This window comes from Spermophilus citellus (assembly GCF_964194105.1).
Source record: "Spermophilus citellus genome assembly, chromosome: 17".
NCBI classification, from domain to species: domain Eukaryota; kingdom Metazoa; phylum Chordata; class Mammalia; order Rodentia; family Sciuridae; genus Spermophilus; species Spermophilus citellus.
The window spans coordinates 32225166-32244293 of record NC_138199.1 but is presented as its reverse complement, the minus strand read 5'-3'; the positions used below and the strand labels follow the sequence as shown (position 1 = coordinate 32244293).

Here is a 19128-nt window from a genome sequence, read left to right as displayed (position 1 = left end):
CCACCCACCTGTCCGTTGCCAGGGGCATCTCCATTCCCAAATGTGCTGGTCACTACCAGCAGTAGCCGCTCCTGCTCCATGTCGCTCAGGCTGTACTCATCCATGCAGAGGACCTGCCCGGTACCCAGGAGGACATTAGCCTTCACTTCCCAGGCTGGGCCCTCCACCCTTTCCCCAGACCCCTGTCCAACTGATCTGGTACCTTGGGGTTGAAGGCACAGCTGAACAAGGTCCCCAAGTCCTGGGCCAGCGCTTCTGATTTTCCTGTCTCAGTTGCAAAGAGGATCGTGACTCTGACTCGGGATGACATGGTCTTGCGAATCAGCATAGAGGCAAAGAGCACAGCTCTGTGGGAACAGACAGACAGATGCTGTGTACTGAGTCCTCTTCCAGAAGGAAGTGAGGGTTAGGATGGGAAGGGGACAGAGTTCCAAGTGGACAGGTGGAGGGAGAAGCAACCTTCATTTCTCACCAGCTGTCCACCCTGACTAGTGGCCCTTATCTCCCCTCACCCTCTACTCGGCCCCTTTGGGGAAGGGAAGAGAGAGAAGCTGGGACACAAGCATCCAGTGACCATCAGAATTACTGCCCAGATCTCTGGGAACCAAACTGCACAAAGCACACTCTGTCTCTGTGTGCCCTGCTCTTCAAGGCCTGGGGGCAAAAGCTGACTAGAAGGAAGGGACAATGCAGAGGCTGACACTCCCACTCCCACTCACGCTCCCACTCACTTCCCCAAGACTTTGAATCGGATCTCTCTTCTCCTGGGTCTACGCTTCTCGTCCTGCCAGACATGGGTCTTCCAGGGCTCCACCTGCAAGAGGAGGGAGATGTGAGTGTAGGCCAGGGTCCTTCTCAGTTCATAACTTATAGTCTGAACCAGGATGCTTTCGAGAGGACGAGGAGGAGCTTGATGGGCCTCAGTAGTCCTGGGCAGACCAGGGTACACAGCTGCCTGACTTTGAAAGTGAGGCAGTTTCTCCCAAAATTGAATTTTTGTGTGTGGTGCTGGGGATTGAACCCAGGGCCTTGTGCATGCAAAGCAGGCACTCTACCAACTGAGCTATATCCCCAGCACTCGAATCCTTTTTGATAAAACGTGTACTCATTTTCATAGCTAGCAGTTACTGACTGCATTCTGGCCTGGGCACTGGGCCACACTCTTAAAGAGGCCACACTCTTAAAGACCCTCAAGCACATCCTCCTCTCATGGGAAAATCAGGGCTCAGAAAGGCAGGCACACAGGTAGAAAATGGCAGAACCAGCAGTCTCAGTCTGACCTCCCCATGATGCTAGGTGACAGTTTTCCAGACTCCCCAAAGAAGTAGGTATGTCAAATAGACACCAGGGAGGCTTAAGCCAGACATGGCAACAGAACACAGCACAATGAAAAGAATTTCCTTTATCTCTGTAGACATGGACAGGAGATGCTCTGTGTCCTAGATTGGGGCTTGAGAAGCATTAAAAACATGTCCCTGGGGCTGAGGATGTGGCTCAGTGGTAGAGTGTTTGCCTAGCATGCCTGAGGCCCTGGGTTCAATCCACAGCACCACAAAAAAAAAAAAAAAAAAAAAAAAAAAAAAAAAAAAAAAAACCCACAAAGAAATAAAAAATTAAATGTATCAAGTCTTAAAAAAAAAAAAATAATAAGTCCCTGCCCCTCACCCATGGCACACACACAGTCTCCACACCCACGTTCCAAGAGGAAGAGGACAGGAGGCCCCTCCCTCACCTGATAGTAGTAGAATGGGGACAGGACATAGTTCAACATTTCCTGGTGAAACACAGGGGTGATGCTCCCAGAAATTGGAGGGACCAGCCAAATCCAGTCTGCAGGGCAGCCCCCGCGGGCCCGGTACTCATTCTGCATGTGCTTCATGAAGGACTCCGCGGCCGAGTGATGGTCCATGATGGTCACGTTCCGCTTCTAAATCAGAAATAGGAGGGAAGTTGAGATAAGGGGTGAGGAGAGTGGAGAGCAGCCAGGTGGCAACAGGGACAATTCCCAGGGAGTGCGGGAAAGCCTTGGACGCCACTCCTCCTGGCCTTTCTGCTCACCTGCTGGAAATAAATGACCACATGGGAGCTCTTCCCGAGCCTCTGAAGGGGCCTCGACGTCATCTAAGCACTGTCAGCCCACAGATGACATGGTGGCCCCCCCAAACCTGGGGAGGAAGCATCCAGCTTCTCATGCCCACAGGTCTCCCCACCCTTGCTGCAAATGTCTCGTAGAGGACTCAAACAGAAGCCCTTATTTGCAGATAAAGAAATACCACCCCTTCCATCTATACCCTCTCAGCCAAAAAGGAACAAGACATCTCAGTGGAGAGGCCTGAAGCACGGGAGAAGGATTACAGGGAAGACGAACCACCCATGTCCTAAAATTAGAGGCCACAGGATCTGAGACACCTGGACTGACCCATTAAGAGCAGCACCACCCCTATGTCTAGGGCAAACCATCCAGTCGAGAGACACATGTTTAGCATTGTGGTCCAAACTCTGACCTTTCACAGGCCCGGTAACCTTGACCTACTAGTTCCTTAACCTTGCTAAGCTTCAGTCTCTTCATTAAGCTGGGGTTGACAGTTCTACATAATGAGGTTGTTGAAAGGGTGCAATAAGTTAGTAGAAACAAAGCACCAAAGTTCTCAGTAGATATTAGCTACTATTATTATTTCCATCTGCCAGGTACAGCGTAAGGCCCTGGCACAATAGGAGGAATGACAGTCCCTTTCTCTGTGGTAGGCTGTGGTCTAACTAGGGGAAGCAGAAGGAAGTCTGGGAGCTATGATGGAGGGGAACCAAGGCTGCTTGAGGAGAACAGAGGCTCAGGGGAGTTGAGAGGGGCTTTGGGCACAGCTTCTGGAAGAGGCCAAGTCTTAAGAGATGGGTACAAGTTGTCCTGGGATGCAGGGATCGGGGGGACATTCCTGGAAAGAAGATGCTATGAGTCAAGGATGGGAGGGACGGGAACAGCCAGCTATTGCCGGGCCCTGTACGTCCAGCCACATCTTTTAAAATTTCATGTATAGGTGCCTTCCCCCTTACTATGGGCTTAAATCTTGATAAACCCAGCAGAGTTTGATAGTCAAATATGCATTCAATACTCCCAACCTCCTGAACATTGTGGCATCGCCACACAGCACATTACAGAGGGTCAGGTAGTGAGCCTGATGCTGACGTGGCTGACTGGGAGCCGAGGGTTGCTGCTGCTGCCCAGTACCACAGGAGTATCCTGTTCCCCATCACCAGCCAAGGAAAGATCAAACTTCAGAATTCCAAGTTCAGTTTCTGAATCCACATCACTTTCACCCCTCTGTAAAGTTAAACAATTCCTAAGTCAAACCATCCTAAGTTGGGGACTGTCTGTATACATACATGGAGACTCCTTAGTGCCAGGTCAGTGGTGGTCACAGGAGCCAGTGATCATCGCTATGATAACAATTATAAATAACAACAGTAAAACAAACATGCTGAGGGTCCCCTGTGGGCCAGGCAGTGCAGCTAAACGTGTTGCAAGAGCTGTCATTTAATTCTTAAAATAATCTAGGGAGGGAGGTCCTGCTATGATCCCCATCTTTCAGGGAAGGAAATTAGGCCACATCTTTGGAAGGTCATCCTGAAGGACGGTGACAAGGAAGTTCTGGAGACTCTCAAGCTCTGGAGGGGCGTGGTCAGCCATGGTCAGGAGACGGCAGAGGCTCTGCAGATTTTCTGGGACATATCCGCATCCTGCCAGCGGCAGGGCTGATGCTGGGAGTCCCCTGGAGCCAGGATGTGTGGTACAAGGCCAGCCCTTCCTGATCGAGGCCAGCTCCAGGGGCTCTCTTCCTGTTCCTCTCAGCTCAGAACCCCCGACTCCATCACGCACAGTCTGGATCTGCCTGTGGAGTGACCCAGCCCTGGGGAACCGTGTGTGATGCATATATATTTTGCTTACTACTTATGTTCGTGGCCCAGCCTAGCACTGGTACATGGAAAATGCTCCATAAAATTTTGCCAGTGGTTTAGACTCTAGGGCATCTGTCAGCTTGGTAGAGATGGCTCCAGCTTCACACATCCTGGGCCTGAAGCCTAGGAACAATGTGAACAGGGGCAGCAGATGGACTGGTCCGGCCCTGCGTGGGAACCAGCCTGCTGTGTGTGGGCAGAGGTGGACGTTGAAACCCCTGCTCTTGTGCATGGGACTCACATTCATTCATTCACCCAGTATAAATATTTTTAGCATTTGCCTTGTGTTCAACATTCTGACTAGAGGTGCAGTAGTGAGCACAAGGGACAAGGTCCTGTCCTGTGGCTCCCCAGGGAGCTTAGATTCTAGTGAAAGAAACAAAACAATGAAGAAAGACAGAAGTAGATGTCCAATAGAGTGCCACAGACTATGAAGAAAAACGAGGCAGAATTAAAGGAGTAACAGAGAGAGACAAGACAGAGGTGGGTGAGGATGTTGATTTACGTGGAGGACTTGCGGAGGGCTTCTTTAAGGAGGTGACAGCTGAGAACATCTAGAAGGGAAGGAGCTGGCCAAGGCATGATTGGTGGGAAGAAAATTTTACACAGAGTGAAAGTTAAAGGCAGAGGCCCTGAGGGGGAAATTCTCTTGGTGGGTTTGAAAACCTGGCAAGAATTTCAGCATCACTGAGGAGGAGTGGGAGATAAAAGCCAGACTGGAAGGACTACTGGAATGACTGCAGGAGGAGGAAGTAAAATGAGTTCATTGAATAGTTTTGCTGTAAAGATAAGCAAAAAAAATGTAGCTGGAGGGAACCTGAGGTTACCTCCATTTGTTACCTGCAGATGGGACCTAGGATAGCCTGCCTGCACACCGATTGGAATGTTCCAGCAGAGAAGGAGACACTGATGATGCAAATAGAGGGGAGGGGGATTTGGGGGAGTAAAGGCCTTGAGCAATTGAAAGCTCACAGGGATCAGTGCACATGCGTAGGGACTGACTTCGGAGGCAAGGAGTTGCCTGGTGCTAGACCAAGAGAGCCAGCAAGAGGGCACAGCGAGCGGCCTGCTATGTGCCAGGGCCTAGCCGGTGCCTGGCACTTGTTGATGTTCAATATTTGTTTGATGCAGGCACAAATGAATGATGCTGCCAGGGGGAACATCCAGCACCCAGACGGATCATCTTGTCACCAAAGCATCTATAGACCCAAGTCACCTGACGTACCTGGAAGCTATGGAGCACAGCAACGTTGATCTCTGTGACAGCCCGGTCTTTCCAGAGGGAGGCCAGCGTGTGCATCTCCAGGCCCATCCTTCTCCCCACTTCCTACAGGGCAGAGCAGCAGGGGTGAGGTCTCCCAGGGACCCACCCACAAGCCCACACAGACCTTCAGTTAGGTGGCCCTCGTTACCTCCAGGATGTTGTAGCGCTGGACATCACAGAAGTCCCGGACTCCGATCTCAGTGCCCATGTACCAGCCATTGAAGGGGCACGCGGGGAACTCAAGGCCACCCACCTCCAGCAGCATGTTGGACACAGCCGGCAGGGCATACCACTTCAGGTCCAGCTCGCGGAACCACTCAAACCTGGCCGGAGGCAGAGTCAGTTGCAGTTGGGGACTTCTTTTTTTTGTCCCTGGCTCCCCCCACCCCCACCCCCACCCCCCCACACACACACAAAAAAGCTTCAAGCTTCAGAGTCAACCAGGAAAACTCCTTTCCAGGTCTCTGAGTCACTCCACCAGGAAAGTGAACTGGGAACACCAGATGTCATTCATTAAATTACGCACTCATTCACTGATTCCTTCCCCCAGGCCTTGTGCTAAATGCTAATAATCCAGTAAAACATAGCAGTTAGGAGCTCCAGAGAGAGAAAACAGAAGCTCAAATTTGGCCTCTCTACTGACAAGCAGTGGGACCCGAGGAAGCCTTTAGCCTCTCTGAGCCTCAGTATTCTCATTCATCAACACAGCATCAAACTCATGGGACTATTATGAAGACAAGACCATCCATTTATATATCCAATTATTCCATAAGTACTTATAACTGAGCAACTACTATGTGTCAGCTCCCTTTCGGGTTTTGGGGATGTTCTGGTGAATAAGAAAAGTGAGATCCCAAATTTCCATTCGCTTACAGTGACGTCTAGACTTTGAAACTACAGAGAGGTAAACAAATACATAAGAAAATAAAAACAAGATGATGTGTTCGTCTGAGGGTGATGGTGCCTACTCTACATTGGGTGGTCAGGAGAGTCTTCTGGGCGGCGGGGAGTGACACCATTGACAATACCTTTCAATAAGAAGAAAAAAAAAAAGGTCTTGCAAAATTCTGAGGAAAGGGCAGGTCAGATTGGAGGAACAAGAAGCGCAAGGCCCTGAGGCAGGATGGAGTCCAGCGTATTCAAGGGACAAGAAGAAGAGCTCAGGGGCTCGGGATATGGCTCAAGTGGTAGCACGCTCGCCTGGCATGCCTGAGGCACTGGGTTCGATCCTCAGCACCACATAAAAATCAAATAAAGGTATTGTTTCCACCTAAAAGCTAAGAAATAAATATTAAAAAGAAAAAGAAGAGCTCAGCCTAATGCCGGCTACATAGTCTTAATATGTGGGGTTACTTTTGCCATTTTTAGAAGGGCCAAGACTAGGTTCTGATCCCACTGAGCTCTCAGAGTCCCCATAGCCCTATCTTTGCCCCACAGTCAGCAGACAGACAAGCTGGGAGGAGGGAAAAGGAGACCTGGGCTGCCCAGACTGAGTGTCTCCAAGGGTTTTTGTCCTGAGGTTGAGGCTCTCCCGGCTCCTCGGGGCCCATTCATCTAAGCCTCGGATTCTCTTGTCCATCAATACATCTTCCTAAGTCTGAGGCCAGAGAATATAATACAGAATTGTTGCAGAAGGCACAGGATGACGCCTGGGTGTCACCTGCTGCTGCTGGGCTCTGGGGGAGGCACGGGAGGGGTCTGCTGGTCGGAGTCCATGAGGAAGGAGAGGGACGTGCCTGTGGATTCGCTCGTCCCGCACCCTCAGCCACTTACTTGGGATGTTCCATGGGCACCTCAAGCACAAGTTCAGGTGGGATTTCAAAGAACTCAGGGTCACGGCCATCAGCCTGCAGGACCAGAGGCAGCACATCGAATCGGCCATAACGAGGCTTCCAGCCCAAGTCGATACATAGCTGGGGGGCAAGACAGGTCCAGTGAGCCTGTGGGCCTGCGCCTTGACTCCCCCAGGCCCCACTCCACACCCAGCACTGAAGACCCTGGGGTAGAGACTCGGCGGGTACCTGGGTGAACTCCAAGTTGGCAGGGTCCCCTCTGATGGTGCCATCAGGCATCTGGTAGCCGGCATACCGGATTAACTGAGAATTCCAGACTCGGAAGTCGTGCTTCCCATCGCTCCGCTGGGGGAACACAGTGATGGTCGACCTTCCCCAGGACAGGAGTGGCACTGTTTACCATCTGGCCCTGGTGGGGACTCCCAGCCATCCCCCCTGGCCCACCCCACCCCCCACTCTTCCTGCTCTGCAGTCTTTGCAGCTGAGCTGCCTCCCACCTACCACCAGCCCCTTCCTTCTAGACCAGCACAGGGACCACTAGGGACCTCCGAATCCTTTAGGCGAGAGTAGCTGCCCCTCCACAGCCCTCTCTCTCCCTGCCCGGTATTTCTTCCCCTGAAGTTGAGTCAGCCGGATGCCTGTCTAGTGCAGGTCGTGGTTCACAGTGAGGGTCTCAGACACCTCTGCATCCGGGTCCCCTGCCTCTTCTTCCCCAACCCCCCATGCTGGTCTAGTCCTGCTACATGGTCTTAATATGTGGGATCTAGTGATGAGTCCCCATTAGGTGGCCCCTGAGTATTTTGCTGGACCCCAAAATGAGTGAATGACAGAACGAGATGTTAGTCCTATCGGGTGGGGGTAGGGGGACAGAGTGACAAGCAATGACTCACCTACCTCTAAGAAACTACACAAGAGTCATATGCTAGAAAACCAAAGTCTCAGCCCCTCTAGGAAGTGGAGAGCTGTAACACTGAACCGTGAAGTTACTTCTTAAAGCTGGAACTTCCACAGGGTTCCAAGCCCAAAGGAAACCCAGGAAAATGGGCTCCTGGTAGAAGCTAAGCTGTGGAGGCTGGGCTTGCCATTAGAGGTCCCTGAAGACAGGACCAGATCTTTCTCCTTTTCTCTGTCCCTGGTTTCTCCTGGAGTCGGTGAGGCCTCCTCCTAGACCCATCTGCATGTTTTGGCTAAACTGCGGGGGCAGAGTAGGCCCCACGGCCACCCTGGACAGGCACCCCCACCTGATGTTGCCGTTGTTGGTGGCATAACGGATGTGTCTGCAGAGGTGTTCAAACATCTCCTGGGCGGTGGAACAGCTCCGAGCGTCAAAGACCTGCACACAGCCCACCAGAGTCAAGGATACTCATGCCTTGACTTGAGGCATGTCAAGAAATGCATAGGGCTGGGGATGTAGCTCAGTGACACAACATGTGACAGCATATGTCCTGGGCTCAATCTCCAACACCAAACAACAAACAAACAAAAATCCGATGACTATGCGGACAGAGGCTTCTAGGCCGATTGAAGCCCTGGGGGACAGCAGGCGGCCTGCATGCCCCCATTCCCACAAGACAGAGGGGCCTATGCTCCTCTGCGTGAACGGCTGCCCCTTTCTTCTGTTCCCCTGGGGCAACCCCACTCAGGAGACTCCAGCAAAATGCACATCCCAAGAAAACCCAAATTTATAGCTCTACAAGTCAGGAACACCCAACCCCAGCCTGCTCCCCTTGCATCTTGAGCCTATTTGACACGGTTGGGGTTGGCTTTCCTGGTTTTTCTCATCGATTTCTCCTTCCAGAGGATCCAAACCACAAAATGATCCTCCAGCGAAATGTGGCCCAGGAGCCTAGGATAAATAAAGTGGCCAAGAATTCAAACATTTGAGGTAAACAACCTCTCTTGCAGCACCAAGGCCTTGGTAATAACAAAAACAAGGTCATGGTGTGGTTTTACAATGGCATTTCAATCTCCTGAGCTTAATGCATCAGAGAAGGCCAGCTAGAGATCCTGAAGTTAAAATGGGATTCTGGGGGCTGGGGGCGTGGCTCAGTGGTAGAGCACTCGCTTAGCACGTGTGAGGCACTGGGTTTGATTCTCAGCATCACATATAAATAATTAATTAAAGATCCTTTGACAACTAAAAAAAATATATTAAAAAAAAGGATTCTGGATTTCTACGGGGGCGGGGTGGGGGGGCTTTGAACCCTATCTCGGGCTGGGAACATGGGGCTTTGGCTTGTCCTTGGAGACCTAGGCACAGCTCCGCTGGGCTGCTCCAGAGCCATCTGCTCAGGGCTCAGGACTCAGGGCCAGCCCACCTCCAGCTCCTCTCCTGCCCAGGGGGAGGAGGCTCACCTGCAGGTTGGACCACTGGATCCTCCCGATGCAGCGGGGGGCGTTGCGCCAGGCCAGCTTGGTGGCAAAGATGAGCTCATCTCCAGTCAGCTGGTAGGTTCCTGTTGTTTCCATCTCCTTTGTCACCGCTTCCACCCTGGCCAGATGTTCCTCTATTTTTGCCCTGGGGGACAGGAAGATATCAGGAAGACCAACAATGAGATGACCTTACATGGGGATTAATTCAATCCACAGAAGCAGGAACTGAAATCGGACACCAAAAGGGCAAGCTGTCCCTCACGGGAGACTGTCCCCTCTGAGGTCTGCTCCAGGGGCCTGTACTGAGTGCTCAGCCATGGCCATCATGAAGTGCTTAATCATTTGGAATAATGAGTCTACATTTTCATTTTTACACCAGATCCTGCAAATTATGAAGTCTGTCCTGCATCAGTGAGCACCCTTATTATTTCTAGGTACTTTTTCTTTTCTTTCTTTTTTTTTTTTTGATATATTTTTATATTTTTTCTAATTAGCTATACATGACAGTAGAATGCATTTTGACACATCATACAAAAATGGAGTCTAACTTCTCATTCGTCTAACTGTACATGATATAGAGTTACACAGGTCACATAATCATATATTCACCTAGGGTAATAATGTCTGATTTATTCTACTACCCTTCCTACCCCTGTGGCCCCCACTTCCCTTCATTCCCCTCTGTCTAGTTCAAATTACCCCCCTTATTGTGAATTAGCATCCATATATCAGAGAAAACATTCAGCTTTTGGTTCTTCAGGATTGGCTTATTTTGCTTAGCATAGTGTTCTCCAGTTCTATCCATTTACTGGCTAATGCCATAATTTCATTCTTACTTAAGGCTAAGTAATATTCCATTGTGTATATATTCTAGGTACTTTTTCTTTAATGATTCATCTTAGCAAGGGGTCTGATCCTTCTCAGACATTTACCAATGTTGGAGGAGCAGAGTCCCATTAAGCCACAACACTGTCCTGACTGTTGCACCTGTTCCCCTTGTCCTGGCTAAGAGGAGGTAGGCCAGACCCTCCTGCAGCAGCTCCTGAGCACCAAGTACTCACTATGAGCCAGGCACTGTGCAAAGCAATTCACAGACAAGGTCTCATTGCATCTGTGATTTTTAAAAGTCTTTTTGAGTTGAGTGTAGTAATACATGCTTATAATCCCAACAGGAGGATCACAAGCTTGAGGCCAGCCTCACAACTTAGCAAGATCCTATCTCAAAATAAAAAATAAAAAAGTCTGGGGATGTGGATCAGTGGCAAAGCACCCCTGGGTTCAATCTCCAGCACCCGTGCACTTGACTTAGAAGGAATTTCATGTTTACTTCATAGTCAAGGGTCTCAAGGCTATAGCAGTTAAATATCAGGCCCAGGAATATAAGTGTGGTCAAGAGAAAATCAGGACACAGACTCTAGGGGCAACAGCAAGCTCTAAGACATTCTTCACAAGCCCAGCCAGGCCCAGACACAACCCTGGAGGTTAGGACTCAGCCTGCAGGGCCTCAGGGAAGCGGTGCACCCAGCAATTTCTAAATGCACTTCAAAAATATCCCAAAGGAAAAGACTCGTCAGAAAGACTTAAACCCCCACCACCACACACACACCTCACCGTAACCTTGAGATTTCCAATCAGCACCATCAAAGGTTTTCAAAATGGCAACAAACAAAATTATTTAAATTATTCTGTTCTACTCAGAACAAAAATGGCCTTTCGGTTGTGCCGTGTCTCAGCAACCCTTGATTAGAGAAAGAAGCTCAGAGACAAAACACAGGGTGATACTTATCCTCAAGGACATCCCTGTCATAAGGAACTCCTGGGGGCTGTGGGGTGGAGTGGTGCTCCCCCCTCTCCAAACAAAGCTTCTAGAAACATCTTCCACTCTGCGCTTTACCACAAAGACAGTAGTGACTGCTGTAACCCCAAAGCCTCCAACATGTATAGCCGTGTTGGCATGTGAATACTTAAGAAAGGTCATTTTTAAAGTCTGTGCCTGGTTCCCTTCGAGCTTTATGTCTGACCATTTTGACACAGTCGTGTTTCTGAGGCACAAACAATGCAATGATGCCTCTTAACTCTGAAAAAGGGGAGCAGCCTTCCTCAGCAGCAAAAAGATTTGAATATAACATTCAGCACGTCATGATCCCCCAGTGTACTACCATCCTCCATATACAGAAGATGACCAAACACGCTCGGCTGCTAGCGATTGTGGGGGATGGGCTGTCATTCATGATTCACACCCCCCAGGACCTCCCCGGTGTGACAAGTGGAACTTCCCTGTGTGAGAAGCCAGTGAGTTTCAGCAGAGCCCAACCGCAGCACCCTGGCCTCTGGGCTTCCTAACAACCATCCAATTACCTTTCAAAGACCAGCCACCCTCGAAGTTCCAGAAGAGCATCAGAAACCTGAAGAGTAGAAGGGCTAGGTGGAAGGGCATGCAGGCTAATAGCCAAGGCTCAGGGTACCAGCTGCCGAGGCCCCAGACACAAGCTGCTGAGCCTCCCATCCCAGCCCTGGGATTTCAGAATGGGTACGTTCAAGCAATTACATCTCAATTGGCTTTGGTTTCCTTGTTTGTAGAATGGGGATAATAGTGCCAATCTCATGGAGTCATGGTGTTAAAAAAAAAAATGTGACTTACATAGGGGCCTGCACATGCTTAGTGTCAAATAAATCAAAAAGAACTGTGGCCCAATGAAATCCATTAGGGAAAATCCCTGTACTCCCAAAAGTCTCCCTACATAACAACTGAGCTGAAAGACCAAAGACCATGAACCCTGTAATCGGAACACAGTTCAGTGGAAGTTCCAGGTGCACGGCATGCAAACGAGACAGCGCCCTGACAGGTCTCAACCTGGGCTGCATGTCAGGATCATTGGGAGATTTTGGAGAACATAGATACCCACCCCTTCCTCATCTCCCAAGACTCTGTCACCTTTGGTCCAGGGGACCCAGGCATCTGTGTTCTGAAAGCTCCCCAGGCGAGTCTACAGTGCAGCCAGGGTTTGGCGACCACTGGCCTGGAAGATGGGGACCTCTTGCAAAGACTCCTCATCTCTCCCAAGCTTGGACCTTCTAGGGTTGTGGTTAAGGGCAGATGGTATTTCTAGGAACCACTCTTTCCACTATGGGTCCCAGGCACCCTCTGTGGCTCACTTCATGTGGCCAAGTGTCACATGAGTCTGCCACCTAAAAACCACACTGTCCTCCCAGCTAGAAAACAGCAAACCCAATGCCTCTACCATCCCACATTTTGTCCTACAATGTCTTCATGCTTTTTTTTTTTTTTAATACTGGGGATTTATCCCGTGGGTACTTAATCACTGAGCCACATTCCTAGCCCTTTAATTTTTTTTTTTTTTTTTTTTGAACAGTAAGTTGCTCAGGGCTTCGCTAAGTTGCTGAGGCTGGCTTTGAACTCATGATCCTCCTGCCACAGCCTCCTGAGTGGCTGTGATTACAGGCTCTTCACGCATTTTTATGTTTAAGTTTTAAAGGAGCTTAAATCACATAGTCATCTATTTTATTTGGACAACATAGGGTTCTAAGAATATAATAACAGCTCATACTTGGGTTGTTCTTATAATGGACTAGGTACTGATCTTAGTACTTTATATATGTTAACTTATTTAGTCTATATAAACTCCTGCAAGGCAGATACTTTTTTTTTTTTTTTTGGTACCGAGGATTGAACTCGGACATTCAGGGGCACTGGACCACTGAGACAAATCCCAGTCCTATTTCCTATTTTATTTAGAGACAGAGTTTCACTTTTTTTTTTACACAATATCTTTATTTTATTTTTTATGTGGTGCTGAGAATAGAACCCAGTGTCTCACGCTTGCCAGGTGAGCACGCTACTACTTGAGCCACATCCCCAGCCCCACTTAGTGCAACTTTGGCTGAGGCTGGCTTTGAATTCATGATCCTCTTGCCTCAGCCTCCTGAGCTGCTGGGATTGCAGGCACCTGGCAGCAGGTACTTATTATTCTCACTATTTTCAGGCAGGAAAATTGAGGCACAAAGAAACGAAGTAACGTGCCCAGGGTCGGGCCACTTAGGAGGCTCACAGCTAGGATTTGAACTTAAAGTCTGCCACCGGAATCCTGACTATATAATATCATTATATGATAGTATAATCGTATAGCTATCTATATGATTCTCTGAATGTTTTCAATCGTACATGTTAACAATAAAAATCTGCACTCGACAATTTAAAACATCTTTGCATTCCAGTGCCTGACACCAGGCTGGTACTTGATAGTGCATTTGTCATCTGAATGACTGACTATAGAAATCAAGGACTCCTAGCACTCCTTGCAGAAATCTCATTGGGTAGGAAGACGAAAAGAACCCCAGGAATGTGGAGCCCCACCAGATTCAGTGCAGAGAGCACCTGCCTGCCCTGGCCAAGTGAGATGGCCCTGTTTTGTGCAGGGATTCAGTGACCTCAGGTGTGTCACTGGGTTCCAAGTTCACACCTGTAGGAGGAAGGGCTTGACTAGGTAGTCTCTGTCTCTGAGGTCCTTTCTATCTCAAACCTTTCATAATAAAAGAGTCCATTTAAATTCACAGTCAAGGTTACTGAGAGCTAGGACACTGTTCTGAATCCTCACAATGATCTTATGAGCCAAGTTCTATTATTCCCATGGAAGCCGAGGCTTCAGGAAGGTAAATAGATTTCTCAGGGATTCAGCGGTGGTTAATGATGGAGTCAGAATTCAAACTCCGTTATACCTCAACCCCCACTTTTTAGCCCTATTGCCATTCCTGAACTTTATCCCCGATTACAGATACCTACTCCAGGAGCTCTTCTCTTGGAAAATTACAATTTAGCCTGGAACCACTGGAAATCTGGGAAGGAAAGGAATCTAGGGCCAGAGGGTCACTGCTGGAGATAGGAGAGCCTGGGGGAGAAGGAGGAAGCAGTGACATCATAGGACACAAGCCTTACTCTTTGAAGGAGGCGTAATACTGGTTGACAAATTCAATAGCTTGAGGTAGAAGCTCATCCAGAGAGATAGGCTTGTCCCTGGGTCCTCTGGTCAAACTTTTGGGGTTCATGATTGACCCCAGGCAAGATTTAGACTTGCAAGTGAAATCCTGGAAAGACAGAAGCAGGTCGTTAGCATAGAGTGTCAAGCCTACTCTGCTGGCCTGGCCACCTCCCTGCTCTCTGGATGCTTCCACGCCCCACACCTCCTCCACCCTGTGGCACCTTTTCCTTAGGATCCAGGAGCTTGGGCTTTCTCCCCACCCAGACCTCCTCTTCTTTACTGGCTGAGTCCCAATGGGTATGAGCCAGGACTGTCCCCGGATCCTGGCCTCAGTCTGGCCCTGCTCCCATTTTGGTGGCTGGGAACATTTCATCTGCTTTCTTATTTAAAGAGGCCCCCGTGGCTCCTGGGGGGGGGCACAATTCTGGGGTCAGCCAAAATGAACTGAAATGAAAGAGTGCAAATCCCAGAGCCACAGGATGGCACAGAGAACATTCTGGAAGGAAGTATCCCCAAATATTAACTTTGGTGGTTTCTGGGGGTGGAGGGTTGGGGAATCATTCTGCCTTCAAGGTCTTGACATTTTCCATTCTTTGCATGTTGAGCAGCTGCTCTACTCTCTGCATTCTAAAGTCAAAATAAGTAACTTAAAAGACAAAAAGAAGGACTGGGGGTATAGCTCTACGGTAGGGTACTTGTCTAGCACGTGTAAAGCCCCGGGTTTGATCATCAGCACTTGAAAAAAAAAAAAAAATGAAGACAGGAAGGAGCTTTAGAAGACATTTAGTCCAACCACTCACTGGATGCTCCACCCGCTCTGTGATCTCTATTATCAAATAGTATTTGACTTCTGCTAGTGACGGGGAGCTCAATTACTGCCTCACTTAGTTCGGTCTAGCTTTGGGCAATTGAGTTAGAAATTCTTCCCAATTTCTGCTAAATTAGGTCTAAGAAAAGTATCAATTTGTTTCTTTAATCATTTATCTGATATCCTTGGTTATCCGTTTTCCATTAGGGTGGTTAAAAGGAAGCTGTCATCATTAACTTCCTACTGTCATTGGTAAGAATGTTAGTCTCTGTTCCTGGCAGATGATTGTCTGCCTAGGGGGACGTCTGTTGATCCACAAAGGGTCCCCACAGCTTCACCAGCTTGGACAAGGGTGGTTCTTCCTGGAGCCCCGCCTTCTCACCGATTTGGCTTTGTGGTGGAGCGTGTCTTGCAAAGTCATCCCATTGCCCCAGTTTTTGATCCTCACGTGCTCTGAGCAGGATGGAGGAGGCACATTCAGCGGACCCAGAGATTCTGGAGACTTCTAAGAGGGACAGAAAAAAAAAAAAAACAGGTCTCTCCAAGTGTCTGCAACCCCAGGATCCCACAGTCCTCCCCCCAGCCCTCTGGGCCCGGCTCCAGCTTGGGTGGAGAGCTGTGGGTATGCACACAGGGGAGGGGGCAGTCCCTGTCCCTCCTCCCTGCCCAGCAGTGAGGCCACCTGGGCCAGTCCGTGCTGAGAGCTCCAGGTGCCTGGGCTATTGGCCAGGCTTCTCTCCTCACCAAGGCCCTGCCAAATGCTTGCTCAGAGGAACGGCAATGGGAGAGACTCAGGTTAGATGAGGGGGAACATGTCACAGCCAATACCACTAAGGACAGAAATCAGGACAGGGAAGAATGGACCACTGCTTTCCTCTCCCAGGACTGGGATTGAAGGCTCAGCTGGTAAATCTGATTGTTTGGGAATGTCCCACCCCTTCGATCAGGAATGATTACAAATCTTCCCTCACCTGTCGCCAGGCCACCCGGACAGGTTACCCAGATGCTTATGTACCTTGGGGACCCCCACTCCTGAACACCACAGACCATTCCACTCTCAACAGCCCTTCCTGGCTCCCACTGGAGCCCCTAGGTTTGGGCCTCTCCACTCACCACCCAGACCCTGGCTTCCTGCACCCCCAGCCCAGCCCGCAGTGGTATGTCCAGCCTGCATCTGCCCATGTGAGGAAGGAAAAGGATTTCCACATCCATGTGACCCACTGACCTTTGCCATCTCCGGGAGGGGAGGGGGAGATCCATTCTGGTGCCTGATGAGGTTGTGACATTTGGGGTCATCCTGTGTCCCTGGACTACGAAAGGAAACAGCCATCAGAGATGGAGTCTGAGAGCAGAGAGGGATCTTGGAGTGTCGTCCCCTAGTCCCCTCACTTGACAGATGGGGGACTGAGGTCCAGAGGGTGGGAATGAACGGAACGTGGCTTCCAGTCAAGGAGGACGGAGGGTGGGGGAATCAGTCACACCGAATCTCCCCACCGGTTCCATCCTTCCTCTTCTTCTCTTTTTCCCACACAAAAGGATATGAGGGGACCTGAGCCAAAGCTACTGGCCCAGACAGCAACACACAGAAGTTCTGGGAAAATACCCTCTTCAAAAGCCAAGTGCCCATGTGGAACAGGGGCAGGTAGGCCGAGAACAGCTCCGTCCACTCTCCCCTCCCAGGCCAGCAGCAAGCTCTGCCCACCACCTGCTTGTTTTTCAGTGACTTGATCTCCTTATCCAAAACACGAAACTTATCCTGGTTTATACACTTCAAATTTTTATTCTGGAAAATGTGAAACTTGCAAAAGTCGAGAGAATACTATAATAGCCTTCCATGGGTCCCTCACTCAGATTCAACCCCATTCATCAGTTATCATGGCCATCTTGTTTCCACGCCCATCCTCTGCCTTTATTTTATTTGTTTGTTTTTACAGTACTGGGGATTGAATCCAAGGTCTCATACATGCTAGGCAAACACTCTGCCACCGAGCTACATTCCCATCCCTTTTGATTTTATTTTATTTATTTTTTTGCAATGCTGGGGGAGTGCTCTACCACTGAGCCATATCCCTAGCCCTTTTTCTTTTTTATTTTGAGACAAGGTCTTGCCAAGTTGCTTAGGGCCTCAATAAGTTGCTAAGGCTGGCCTTTAACTTGTGATCCTCCTGCCTCAGCCTCCCAAATTGCTGGGTACAGGCATGCAACACCTTTATTTTAAAGCAAATCTAAGATGTCATGATATCTTTATTGACATACATATCCCAGTAAATATTTGTTCTAGAAATACTTTCAAAAGGATTCTTTTTACAAACATATTGGTTTGATATATTTTAAAACAACAAGTTGTGTTTCAAGAAATGAGCCTGTCCTTTGAAGAAGGAAAAGCCTTGATTGTCTGAAATCATTGGTTTTGGTTTGGGATTTCAAGTTTACCCAGTGCTGTAGGAAGCAGACAACATGGGCGCTCTCTGTGCACGTATGTGAGCACCCTCCAATAGTCATACCCACACCTGCCTGCCCCTGGGGAGAATCATTCCATCAAGGCATCCTACCTTGAAAGCTTATTGTGCCCCATGTTCTTGGCATTGTCAGAGGGGGAAGGTTAAAGAATATAATAAGGGTCTTTCATTTTCTTCATACATATATCTATGAGATTGGAATATGAGTGACCAGAGATTCCTTTTTTTTTTTTTTTTTCAGTACTGGAAATTGAATCCAGGGTGCTCTATCACTTAGCTACATCCCTCATCCCCCACATTTTTGTTGTTGTTGTTTTGAGGCAGGGTCTGTATAAGTTGCCCAGGCTAGCTTTGAATTTAAGTCTCTTGGCTTATAGGTGTACACCACCACACCCAGCTTGGATTGCCTATATTATTGGGAAAAAATAATAACTGTAGGCCAGGCACAGTGGCACACACCTGTAATCCTAGGGCTCGGGAGGCTGAGGCAGGAAGAGCACAAGTTCAAAGCCAACCTCAGCAATGGCGAGGCGCTAAGCAACTCAGTGAGACCCTGTCTCTAAATAAAATACAAAATAGGGCTGGGGATGTGGCTCAGTGGTCGATTGCCCCTGAGTTCAATCCCCAGTACCCAAAATAAATAAACAATTAATAATAATAATAATAATATATTAATAATAAATGTGTATTATTGTTTAAATTAACTACATACATTTCATACGACATTGGGTGATTTATAACTATAAAAAGATAGTATCCCTGGAAGAGACTGTAGGTATGTAGAACTCCTTTATTTGTGGTTTTGTTTTCCATGGTTTCAGTTGTAGGAAGTCAACCAAAGTTTGAAAATATTAAATGGAACATTCCAGAAATAAACAATCCATAAGTTTTAAAATTGCACGCCATTCTGAGGCGCATGATGAAATCTTACATCATCCCCCTCTATCTTGCCTGGGCTGTGAATCATCCCTTCATTCAACAAATCCCCACTGTATACACTGTCTGCCCATTAGTCACTTAGCAGTGGTCTTGGGCATCAGACCAACTTCCACTTTGTCATAGTGCTTGTGTTCAGATAAGCTTTATTTTACTTAATAATCATCCCAAAGCACAAGACGGGTGACTCTGGCAATTCAGATTTGCCCAAGAAAAGCTATAAAGTACCTCCTTTCGGTGAAAAGGTAAAAGTTCTGGACTTAATAAGGAAAGAAAAATATTGAATGGTACGGTTGCTAACATTTATGACAAGAATGCATTTTTTTCTAATTATGAAATTGTGAAGAAGGAAAAAGAAACCCATGCTAGTTTTTCTGTTATACCCCAAACTGCAAAAATTACAGCCACAGCATGATAAGTGCTTAGTCAAGATGGAAAAGGCCCTAAATTTGTGGGTGGAAGATACAAACATAAAGGATGTTTGGACTGATGACAGTATGTTCCACCCGAAGGCCCTGAATCTATAGGAAGACTTCAAACAAGTGAC

The 19128-nt window shown here is 48.5% G+C and overlaps 1 protein-coding gene across 2 annotated transcripts in view; it reads right to left on the bottom strand.

Annotated features, from left to right (window-relative positions):
* Positions 1-19128, bottom strand: part of NOS2 (nitric oxide synthase 2) — a 36783-nt gene that overhangs the window by 14150 nt on the left and 3505 nt on the right. Inside the window, exons 2-15 of one of the 2 annotated variants that reach the window (XM_081269994.1) lie at positions 16412-16496; positions 15569-15691; positions 14336-14484; positions 9364-9526; positions 8250-8341; positions 7237-7378; positions 6989-7128; positions 5364-5538; positions 5177-5278; positions 4792-4857; positions 1733-1927; positions 732-814; positions 203-347; positions 9-113 (exon numbers count right to left, since the gene is read on the bottom strand). In XM_081269994.1, coding sequence (XP_081126120.1) covers positions 9-113; positions 203-347; positions 732-814; positions 1733-1927; positions 4792-4857; positions 5177-5278; positions 5364-5538; positions 6989-7128; positions 7237-7378; positions 8250-8341; positions 9364-9526; positions 14336-14484; positions 15569-15691; positions 16412-16496 — 1765 coding nt within the window. The remainder of the gene's footprint in view (positions 1-8; positions 114-202; positions 348-731; positions 815-1732; positions 1928-4791; positions 4858-5176; positions 5279-5363; positions 5539-6988; positions 7129-7236; positions 7379-8249; positions 8342-9363; positions 9527-14335; positions 14485-15568; positions 15692-16411; positions 16497-19128) is intronic. The other variant, XM_081269995.1, reaches the window with a different exon arrangement.